Here is a 12500-nt window from a genome sequence, read left to right as displayed (position 1 = left end):
AATTTTAAACGTACAAAATAATAATTTACCATCAACAGCAGGAAACTTAATTCAACCTAATTTAACCAAACCAATATTTACCATTTAACGCTGTGCAACTTCTTCAGATTTGCAGTTTCATCATCAACTTTTTCTGAGAATCTGCAATAGAGTTTATCCCCTGTTCCTGCAGTAAATTCAGAACATTTCATTTATTCATTAAAAAAGGCTTGAATTCTAAATATCTTCCTTTTTTTTTTTTTCGTTAAATCAAATAATTACTATGCAACATCTTAATGCTAATTTGATACTATAATGCAAAACTACATGGGGTGCATAAACTTTTGCACACTGCTAAAAATTTAAAAAACAATAAAAAAAATTTAAACTTACAAGAATAATGTCGTAGCAGTACAAGAATAAAGTTGACCAAGGCTGAAGTACTGGTGACGTGGAACCCACTGGTGTTCAACTCCTTTAGGGCCGATTTCTTTGACCATCGTCCTCATAGTCTCTTGAGAAACAGCATGTCCTTTTTGAATAGCATGCAGATGTAACTGATGTAAAACATTTCTTGCAGTTCTGTGTTTTTTCTTAAAATAATAGCACTTTAATCTTGTATTGCTACGACTTTATTCCTGAAGTATTTCGCGTTTAGGGTTAGGGTCTCTACAATTTTCCACTTTATTCTCATAATATTAGATCTTTACATTTTTTCAGTGTGGCACTAAAACGATGTAAAACTTTATCTAAGTGTAACTCGGTATATGTGTGGTGTAAAATTTCTTCTTGGTTCTAGAATATCTAGTGATTTAACTGAATTTCTGAGGATACAATGTGGATCCTTAGTAAAATAAAACCCAATGCAGAAGGGTTCTCTATACAGACTGAGAGAGTTCCTCTAGGGTTCTTCTTATATACCCAGCTTTGGGATTTGTTTTATGTTGGTTTCTCAGGGTACGTTTGCTGGCGTGACCGTGGGGTTCTCTCTCGCTCTGTGGCTCGCTGTCGGAAGCTCAGTTTATCCTCCAACCCCACAGAGAATGGGTGTGTTACACACCAGTGCAGACTTCTGCCCTTCAGCTAATGCTACACACAACTCCACTATGCTAACATCATCATCACCTCCACCTCCACCTCTAGGACCTGAAGAGAGCTGGTGAGTAGAACACGTAAAAATGGAGGTGGAAGTCCAGGTTAAGGGTCAAGGATTGAGGGGGAACTTCTGCTGATATTCTCCTTAGGATCAACATTTCTAACACCCTGATATAACAACACTGTGTTGGTGATCTTGGTGGATTATTTCACAAATCCAAAGCAAAATGCTTTTGAGTCAATCACTGACATTATAAGGACTCTCAGAGTGATGAATTGATTTATGGATGTAAATAAATAAAAGAGAAATTGTAATATATTGTTCACACTTCTAACACAATGTTATCTTGATATGGTTTCTTGATTTCACTTGTTGCATTGTTCTCCTACATTCTCTTGCCTGAAGGACTCATGGTCTTCTGGATTTTTACTCCATATCCTACCTGTACTTTGGAGCTCTGTCCACTGGAGCATCTGTGCTAGCCGGAGTAGTGGTTAGCTACCTAACAGGTGAGACTTACATTTCACATTTGTACAGATATACAGATAGAAATCTGAAATGTAAAAATGTATTTAACTGTGACGGCACAGAAACCAGAAACTCGTACAGAAACTCTGTGCTTCATACATCAGCAGAGATGACAGAAGCACACACATCCTTTACTCATCATACCTTCACTCATCACACACATCATATTAATATAAAATAATTTTAAATATTGTTCTCTAATGAATGTATCCAGACTGAAGATCCACAATATAGAACACAAGCAGAGAAAAGATGATGATGATCAGGTGATCAGGAATGTCTCTGTTCTCAGTCATGTTCTCATCACTGACTCCCTCTGTCTCATCCACGTTAATCCCAGACTTCTTACTGTCTTCTGCCTGCTCACTGTGAGCTTCAGAAACTAGTCTACGTCTGTGGTGTGAGAGAGACAGGAAATGATGCACCAGTGAATTGAAAAAGCAGCGTAATGACAGGAAACAGGTTCATGTGCTGAAAAATGGTGCAATGAAAAGAGAAAATATCGACATTTAACCAAACAGATTAACCTTCCTCTTGTGTTAGGGTCGGCACCGACCCGTTTGTAGGTTTAAATGCACAGAAGTACCACATAAATTTGTTTATTGCATCAAGGATTTTTAACTTTGTCAGGAACCTCTATTTAAACAAAATAAAACAAAAAAAAATCTCTTTAACTAAATTATAAATTTGTCTGATTAAAATTATGACCTTTGTGGTGTTAGGGTCGGTTTCGACCCAGTTATAATATAAGATTTTAAAACAATAATTAGTGCTAAATCTAAATCATAAACACACTGTCAGCTCACTAACACAGTCAGCCAACAGCTCACTGACAGTCAGCTCCTCTCCTAACCCTGTAAGCTTTACTTAGGAGCTTCTCTCTTAGCCTGTTTGTGGCCTTTCCTGAACAAGCAAAACAAACAAAAATGGACATGTAAGACATGCATAAGACCAATTCAGTTTAGAGTTGGTGACTTGCAGAGTGCATATATCCAGTTTGCAGCATGCAAAAATTGAGAAGATTGAGATCATCTCTTCGCTGAAAATGAGACAGAGGACACAGAGCAGCATCGCGATACAGATGAACCAGGAGACACAGACACATCTGATGAGTCTGATGAAGAGGTCGCCGGTGCTGAAGCTGCTTCTGCTCCTTCTTCTTCTTCTTTCGGCTGCTCCCATTAGGGGTCGCCACAGCGGATCATCCGTCTCCATACCACCCTGTCCTCTAAATCTGCCTCTTTCACACCAACTACCTGCATGTCTTCCCTCACCACATCCATGAACCTCCTCCTTGGCCTTCCTCTTGTCCTCCTACCTGGTGGCTCCATCCTCAGCATTCTTCTACCAATATAATTTATGTCCCTCCTCTGCACATGTCCAAACTCCAAATCTCAATCTCGCCTCCCTCACCTTGTCACCAAAACATCCAACATGCGCTGTCAATCTAATAAACTCATTTATAATCTTGTCCATCCTCGTCACTCCCAACAAAAACCTTAACATCTTCAGCTCTGCTACCTCCAGCTCCACCTCCTGCCTTCTACTCAATGCCACTGTCTCTAAACCATACAACATCGCAGGTCTCACCACACTTATGTCCACAATTCACAAAGATGCAGATGTGTCATCAGGAAGTAAGACAAAGCCCATACCTATTCTGGACTATGATAAAAACAAAGGAGTGGACAACCTGGATAAGCTGACTGTCACCTACACTTGCCAGGGAATGACCAGGGATGGCCAGTGGTTGTGATTTATAACATCCTAGATGTGTCTGCATACAGTGCATTTGTGTTGTGGCACCACATCCAGCTAGGGTGGACCTCAACCAATAAAACCAAGCGAAGAATGTTTCTTGAGAAGCTAGGAAGTTCCTTAGTGAAGACACTCATTGAGCGAAGCTAAAACCCAGCCATGGTTAGACAGCTGCAGAGTTCACCTAGCACTCTATCTATGCCATCAGCAACTCAAGGAGCATCAGCACGAGCATCCTCCTCAGCCAGCCCTGCCTCAACATCAACCAGCACAGCAACAGCAACAGCCACAACCCCACTGAAGCCACCTGATTCTAAAAGAAAGAGGTGTCAGGTCTGCCCTAGCAATAAGGACAGAAAGACAAACATATTGTGCTTCTACTAAAAAAAATATCTCTGTAAGTTTTTGCCACACATGCATCTAAACACACACACATACACATGTATGTTTTTGCAAACAAAGACTTATTTTGGGGCTAGTACTTAATTTGCTTGATTGGTTGTTGTTTGTTTGACTGCAAATCTATATATTTTTATTATTACTAGTTCTAATTTTAATTTAGTATTTCTATTAAAGCTCTATTTAAAAAAAAAACAAAAAAACAACTTTTTTGCCTTTTTTTGGAGTAAAAATATATGGGTCAAAATTGACCTGAACACCATAAATGTTACTATAGTTAATAATATTAAAATTATTTTAATTTTTTAATTTTTTTAATTTAGAGATGTTTTCTAATACCCTTCAGTAATAGTCAGGCAACATAACAATCATTAATTTATTTATATAATTCTCTTAAGGTTAATTTTACACCTTTTTTAAATTGAAAACGAGAGGTATGCTATCAAATAAAAGGCCCAGGGGGCCACACCAAAAATATTAAAAGCAATATTTTCATGGGTATGGAAACCTAACAAGGTAACCAAGAGGTAAGAAACAGATTGGATGATAAACAATAGTTTAGAGGGTATTTTATGACTGTTTTAAGACACGGGTCAAAACCGACCCGTTAACATAAGAGATAGTAAGAGAAAGCTAACATAAGACGAAGGTTAAAACTAAAGTAATGAGTCTGTTTTGAAAATGTAAGAAGTAGAAAGTACAGATATTTTTGTAAAAACATTACTGAGTGAAATGAAGTAAAATACTGATACCAGAAAAATCTACTTAAGTCGAAAGTATTGTACTTTATTACTTCCCACCTCTGTATGTCAGTAGTAGTATTTTATAATCAGTGTGAGATGTAATTGGGAGCAGTGTAGATGATTAAAACAGGGCTGATGTGCTCATATTTCTAGATCTAGTGAGGACTCTTGCTGCTGCATTCTGAACTAACTGAAGCTTATTTCTGCACTTACTCCAACACCCAGACAGTAAAGCGTTACAGTAGTCTAATCTAGATGTTACAAAAACATCATGTAATGACATCATATTTCTTATCTTAGTTCCTTCTGAGAAGGAAAAGGGCGATCCTGGGTTACTATGTAATCAGAAAACTAACTTTAAGATGTGGTTTTATCAAAACTCCTTCAGCTTGTCAGTAGAAATTTCCAAAACATTAATTGTTTAATGTCCTTTAAACATTCCTCAGTATAATAAAACTGGTGTCTGTCATCTGGCTTCGCTAAAACATATGACTCTATCGACATCCAAGTGGAGGCTAATACTATCTTTATAAATCATTTCACCCAGAAGCAGCAAAGAGAAAAGAACAGTGGGCCTATAACAGATCCTTGCAAAACACCAAACTACATATTAGTATTAGTGATCAGTGATCTGAGGGCAATAGCAGGTCATTTACCACCTTAACCAGCTATGAAGATATCACTGATATTCTAATCAGGCTGCTTGTGTAAGAAATTCAATTATCTGGATTTAATCCGAATGTTAACCGCTCATTATTAAAGTATTATTTTGATTGTATAATGGGGAGAGCATTTAAATGTTCATGAGGTAGATTACCAGGTGGAAGAAACTTCTTACCGGCCAGACGGCAAAAGTTAAAAACGTATATGGTTTGATGTGAGGGATCCAGAGTGATTTCTAAACCCTTTTCTTCCCTCTGGATGTGTTCAAGTTTTATTGATGAATATTGATGAATATTACGAATATGTTATATTATTTATTGGCACACAGAATGGAAACACTATCTAAAGAAATAAACATGTTTGACATTTCTTCTTAAAATATATGAAGTAATGTAGAATACAGTAACACTGGTTTCTACTGTAAATACAACAACAACAACAACATCAACAAATAGTAGAAATGACTGGGAGAACATACAATTTTTGTATTAAAAAATGAAAAACATTTTCAGAAATGCTCTTCCTCCTCCTCCTTCTCCTCTGCTGCCAGTGAGACAGGATTTCTGTTTATAAATGTATTGTATAAGTGGAACTGGTATCTTAGTGGTCAGGATGTTGGACGTCTGATCAGTAGGCCGTGACTTTTAAATCCCAGCTTCACCAAGTGCAAGCAAAACTCTCATCTGCTAACTATGAGAACTCTTGATGAAGGGCTTCTACCAAATCCTGGAAATGTAAATGTATTTAAAAGGACCAGATATGTGATTAGTTAAATCCATATTTCTGTTTAAATATGAAATTTTGGATGAAATCTTGGGATTTTATTGCATTTCATAATTTCTCCAGATTAAACTTTGTTCTGTATGTTTCAGGACCCACACAGAGAAGCTCGATCCAGCCTGGTTTGCTGTGGTGGGATCTGAACACTCACCGTGATGCTCCTCAGGAAGACACAGTAAGTGGCGATGTAGATTCGTGTTCATCAGAGATAAAAAGCTTCTAAGGAATCTACAGACACGAACAATTGTGATATTTGAGTAAAAAAAACTGAGTGATTGAGATTTAAACACTTAAAAAAAGTGAATTTCTTAGATTCTGTTTCTGTCTGTTTATAACGACTTATTTAATAATTACTCGAGTTTGATGTTTCTGCAGATGGAGTTTTAATTTTACTCTTCAGCAGAATCGATGAAAAACCTCAGGTTCTCACAACTCACTTTGATTATCTCCTCCACAGGGTGAATCGATGACCCTGAATCCCACCATTGTCCTTCTGAACCCTGAGAATGATGTGGAGAAGGAGCACAAATCTGCATCTGTTCTGTGAGGAACATTTGTGTTGGTGATGGAGTTCAAAGAAAATGTGTTTCTTTATCAGCATGTGCTTCAAATCTGTACAAATACAACCAAATACTAACAGCCAGAGGATCTGTCCTTCCTTCCTCCCTTCCTTCCTTCCTTCTCTTTCTCTCTCTCTCTCTCTCTCTCTCTCTCTTTCTCTGTGTGTGTGATTGCTAAACACACACACACACACACACACACACACACACACACACACACACACACACACACAAATATTAATGAATAGCATTCCGTACATTTATCAGGAAACCTGAACTCACAGTGTTGATATTCTTATCTTTACATAAATATTCTTCACTCAGCACATTTCTGAACAACACACACCTGTCTGTCTCACCACACACCTGTCTGTCTCAACACACACTTGTCTGTCTCAGCACCACATCTGTCTGTCTCAACACACACCTGTCTGTCTCAGCACCACATCTGTCTGTCTCAACACACACCTGTCTGCCTTACTCCTACACCTGTCTGTCTCTTCATTTCACAGGTGTATTTATTACCAGACGGCAGAGATAGAGATGTAATTAAGGAATTCAGCTAGAGTAGATAAAAACATAAGCAGGTCTCAGTTTCAGGCTGAATATATCTTCAGTGTGAACTCATCAGTTAGTCCTGGAACTCACTCATGATCACGAATGACCGTCAGTGCATCAGGAATTCCCCAGTGACATTCCTAAAATGAATAAAAACAGTCATTAAAGAGTAAAGATCAAGTTAGTAGTAACAAGTGGGAGTCCATGTCTACATGGTGTTGTTCTTCTTCTGATAAACTGATCCTGAACTCTGATTAAGCACAGTGACCCACTCCCTCACCCTCACCCTCACCCTGAGACGAGTTTTAGCTTCAAACCTTACAAACACATACAGTTTGTTTTTCTCCTTCGGCGGAAACAAGAAACCACACACAATCACACACAATCTCACACAATCTCACACACACACACACACACACACACACACACACACACACACACACCTTTTGGTACAACTTTATAAAAATACTTAAATGTGCAATGGGTTACTGATGTCAATTACAGTCATTTAACTACAGCAGAAATCCATAGTTACATCAAAAAAAAAAAAAAAAAAAAAACGTGTAAAAGTGTAAAAATATAAATATAAACGTATTTAATTCCAGTCTGACTCTTTTATCAGACTCACTTTATGGACAAAGGTTTGTGGACTCCTGAGCATTAGATTGTTTTTTAAACATCCCATTAAACATTTATCCCTCATTCACTGTTATAATGAGCTCCACTGTTCTGGGAAGATGTTCCAGTAAATTTTGTGGAGATTCATTCAGTCACAAGTGTGTTAGTAAAGTCAGGTGATGATGTAGGTGAGAAGGTGAGGAGGTCTGGGGTGCAGTCAGCGTTCACATTCATTTATGCTCAACATGGTTGGAGCTCTACAGCAGAAGATCTTCCACTCATGGAAAGCAGACCTTCATGGAGCTGGTGTTGTGCACAGGGGCATTATAATACTGGAACAGGTTTGGGTATCGTAGTTCACATAAAAGGAACATTTCATTCAGAGGTTTATGCAATTGTGTTTCCAATGTTGTGTAAATGTTTGGGTAAGAACAACATATGGGTGAAGAAGTTGGGTGTCCCAATACTTTTGGCAATATGAGTGTATTTATACCAACATTACCAGAACAAAATGAATCACTGGGTATTAAATATAGCAAATATTTTAGACTGTTAAATAATAAAAAAAATATATTTGCTACTTAAGGATTATACAAATGTTATAACTAATACAAAATTCAAAATAATCAAAATAAAATAATCAGCAATAAATGTATTATTAAATCAGGAATAAAATAAAATAATGAGTTTAAAATAAAAATCTTTTTTTTGCTGTGTTCTTTTTTCTCAAAATGGATTTTTTGTAATGTTTATATAAACCACTTTATTTTTTGCCCCATGACTGTTAATAAATAAATAAATACTGTATTCTCATTATTTAATAAGTTATTGTCATAAAGAGGAAGTGAGACTTCAGCTTTCATCAACTGTGGAGTTTAAAAATGAGACGCCATGAAAAGGAAGAAGAAGCTGAAAGAAACGAAAGCGAATGAGATGCAGAAAAACGTCCGTGTGGTTAAGGTTGGGGAAATCAGCGTGATGTCACAGACCCACATACACTGCACTCAGGAAGAACATCACACACATATTCACACGCGTACACACAATGCCTATTCTTCAGACTGAAAAGTAACAAAAATCCTCACCACCATCATCATCTTCTTCTTCGTCATCAAAGGTAAACATATGGATATGATATTTATTGCATTAGAACATCTGCATTAAGTCTTTACTGTTCACAATGTATTGTGTGTGTGTGTGTGTGTTTGTGTGTTTGTGTGTTTGAACTAGTCTAGTCTTTGATAGTTAAGCTACACATCATGGTTATGTTTTATTTTTGACTTTTGAAAATGAAGACAAACATCTTGATGGTTCACGTCTGATCCATGACATCTGTGTAGTTTATATATTTATCTCTTCACATTGTGTCTGAATTTGACGAGGTGACACTTTTGCTCGTAGTTTTTTTCTACTTCCTTTTTGAAGACATTTTGGTTTCCATAGTTATGGGGTGCCAATAAATTAAAACATCAAAGAGAAATAAATACGGCTGCGGTAAAGGATGATAAAATGTCAAATGGATGTAAATGTAATGATTTTTAAATGTTATTTGTAATTTAATTATATTATATTACATTATATTATACCTTCTAAATGTTTAATTAACATCACTGGTTATTAATTAAAACAGTGACACTTCATTAGCCATGCTGATGTTGATAGTCAATAATGACCACAAATAGCCACTAGTCATTTCCTCATACCTGCAATTATTCTACAATACGATGTAACTAGCGCATTTCATTGGCTTGGAGCACTTTGGAAGTTACTAATGCAAATATAAATGTGCATGTTCTGCTGTGCTGGCTCGAGCTAATCTAATCTAACAAAACATTCATAAGTAGTGCATAAAGCTTTTATAAACTAACCCTGCATGTCAAATCCATGAGGTGACCTCACAGTGTCTTTACATGCAGAAGTAGCATTTGATGGTCACATTCTTCAGAATTATTTAGATTTTATCAACAGCACATTCACCATACTTACAAGTCAAGTTCAAGTCAAGTTCATTTCTGTAGCGTTTTTCACAACGGACATTGTCTCCAAGCAGTTTTACAGAATTTAAAGATTAAGGGGAATGATATGTGTTTATCCCTGATTATGAAGACTGGGGCAAACCTGGCAAGGAAAAACTCTATTAGATGTTATGAGGAAGAAACCTTGAGAGGAACCAGACTTAAAAACAGAACCTCATCCTCATTTGGGTGACATCAAGAGTGTGATTATAGTCTTTAAACACTACAGAACACTGGAGAAAGAGAACTAACATGAGCACTGGAGTGTGTAAATAACATGAACTTCTACAGTCAGTTCACGTTATGTAACCAAGAGCTACTGAGCAACTCATGAAATAGCTCAACATCTAAGATCATCACAGATCCAACACCAGCTTCTCCATGCCAGAGCCTTTAAACAAAGAGATCCAGTGTCCAAACTCCACATGAAGTGGAATCCTATTGGCACTGGTACGTCTCTAGATGGTTCAGGATGTTTGTGGGCATCTACTTCTTTAAAGGTCCACAATCTTCATGAGGTGGGACGTGACTGGAGCTGGAGCAACCTCAGGGTGTCTCGGGATGGGGAGAGAAAGAGAAGCAGTGGAGAGGAATTAGCGTAGCTGCTGTTCATGATATTAACAGCACAAGTTGATAATGTGCAGGTGATCAGATGTTCTGGAGCACAAGGTTATGATGTGATGTGTGTTATGTGTAGAACTCGCTAAAAACATACGTCTTTAATCTGCACTTAAACTGGGAGAGTGTGTCTGAGCCCCGAACACTGTCAGGAAGACTATTCCAGAGTTTAGGAGCTAAATGTGAGAATGTTCTACCACCTTTAGTGGACTTTGCTATTCTAGGAACTACTAGAAGTCCAGAGTTTTGAGATCTGAAGGAGCGTGACGGATTGTAGTGTGTCAGAAGACTGGAGAAATACATGGAGATAAACCATTTAGTGTTTTGTAGGTAAGAAGCAGTAGTTTGTAGTGGATTTGAAACTTAACAGGAAGCCAGTGTAGGGATGAGAAGATTGGGGTTATATGGTGATATTTTCTCGACCTTGTGAGATCTCTGACTGCTGCATTCTGAACTAACTGAAGCTTGTTTATTAATGACGCTGGACATCCACCTAGTAATGCATTACAATAGTCCAGTCTGGAGGTCATGAACGCATGGACGAGCTTCTCTGCAGCAGATATAAACATGTTTCTTAGCTTAGCAATATTTCTAAGGTGAAAGAAGCTGTTTTTGTAACTTGGTTGATATGATTTTTAAAAGACAAGTTGCTCTAAAATAACTCCCAGGTCTTTTACTGTTGAACTAGTGGTTACAGAACATCCGTCTAAATGTTTTTATTAATAATAAAAAGTTATGGGTCATCCAATGTCTTATTTCCTTAACACACTCAGTTGTCCGAGTTAATTGAGCGTATTGTTTTAATGAGATATATAGCTGGGTATCATCAGCGTAACAGTGCAAGCTAATCCCATACCTTTTAATAATATTTCCCAAGGGAAACCTGGGATTAACCTGATAGCTCTCCATGTAAATCTACAAAATGGTAACGATCAGACAGGTAGGATTTAAACCAGCTTAATGCCTGTCCCTGAATGCCGATGTAATTCTGTAAGTGATCTAGGAGGAGATCATGATCTATAGTGTTGAACGCAGCACTAAGATCTAGTAAAACTAACAGCGAGATGAAGCCTTGGTCTGAAGCTAAAAACAGGTCATTAGTGATTGTAACTAGAGCAGTTTCTGTGCTATGATGGAGCCTGAAACCTGACTGAAACTCTTCAAAGATATTGTTCTCTTGTAAGTAGGAACAGAACTGGGCAGCGACAATCTTTTCTAAAATCTTAGACATAAATGGGAGATTTGAAATGGGTCTGTAGTTCGATAGTGTGTTTGGATCCAGATTAGGTTTCTTAATGAGGGGCTTAATAACCGCTAAATTGAGGGGTTTAGGGACGTGACCTAAAGATAGTGAGGAGTTAATAATATTGAGAAGAGGCTCACCAGCTGTATATAACACTTCCTTCAATAGATGAGTAGGAATGGGATCATGTTGTTGATTTAGCTTTGATAATAACATTATACAGCTCTTCCTGTCCTGTACATGTAAAACAGTGGAGATGTGGAGTTGTAGGTGAGATTGGATCAGAAGATGATCTCAGAGGTTGAACTGCCACAAATGTTTTTCTAATGTTATCTATTTTTCAGTGAAGAAATTCATAAAGTCCTCACTACTAAACTGTGATGGAACACAATTTTCAGATCCCTGATTTGTAGTTAGTTTAGCTACTGTAGTAAAAAAGGAACCTGGGATTGTTTGCTCAGGTGTTCAGCTCTAGCAGCTTTTAGCGCCTGTCTGTAGCTGAGCATACTGTCTTTATACGCAATTCTAAATACCTCCAATTTAGTTTTCCTCCATTTTCTGATTCAGATTATGTGCTGTTCTCTTGAGGGCATGCGTATGACTATTGTACTATTTCCTCTTATTATTAGTATACGGAAGATGTCTGAGGTCTACATAAAGGCCTCACAGCCAGATTATAAAAGAAGAGCCATTATTTGTCATTTATACATTACAGCACAGTAAAACTCTTTCTTTGCATATACCAGAGATATTCTATTTAAGAAGCTGGTGTCAGAGTACAGGGTCAGCCATGATACAGTGCCCCTGCAGCACATAGGGTTAAGGGCCTTGCTCAAGGGCCCAAGAGAGAGAGAGCTTGCAGATACTGGGGCTATTAACCTATGATGGAGGATGTCTGAGGTCTATATAAAGGCTTTATAGCTGTTTTATAAAGCTAAGATG

General features: G+C 37.5%; 2 protein-coding genes across 7 annotated transcripts in view; both read left to right on the top strand.

The window, feature by feature from the left end:
• slc5a5 (solute carrier family 5 member 5) overlaps positions 1-6589 on the top strand; it is a 14922-nt gene extending 8333 nt beyond the window's left edge. For all 6 annotated transcript variants that reach the window (XM_046870903.1, XM_046870902.1, XM_046870904.1 and 3 more), the window contains 4 exons: positions 936-1138; positions 1481-1584; positions 6039-6121; positions 6404-6589. In XM_046870903.1, coding sequence (XP_046726859.1) covers positions 936-1138; positions 1481-1584; positions 6039-6121; positions 6404-6493 — 480 coding nt within the window. In that variant the 3' untranslated portion in view covers positions 6494-6589. The remainder of the gene's footprint in view (positions 1-935; positions 1139-1480; positions 1585-6038; positions 6122-6403) is intronic.
• A 2070-nt stretch (positions 6590-8659) lies between these two features.
• Positions 8660-12500, top strand: part of jak3 (Janus kinase 3 (a protein tyrosine kinase, leukocyte)) — a 31677-nt gene continuing 27836 nt past the window's right edge. Inside the window, exon 1 of the mRNA XM_046870901.1 lies at positions 8660-8799. The gene's annotated coding sequence lies outside the window, so the exon portion shown is untranslated. The remainder of the gene's footprint in view (positions 8800-12500) is intronic.

Source organism: Silurus meridionalis, chromosome 17 (genome assembly GCF_014805685.1).
Source record: "Silurus meridionalis isolate SWU-2019-XX chromosome 17, ASM1480568v1, whole genome shotgun sequence".
In the NCBI taxonomy this organism is placed as follows: Eukaryota; Metazoa; Chordata; class Actinopteri; order Siluriformes; family Siluridae; genus Silurus; species Silurus meridionalis.
The sequence above is the reverse complement of the archived record's forward strand: the minus strand, read 5'-3'. Positions and strand labels throughout refer to the sequence as shown.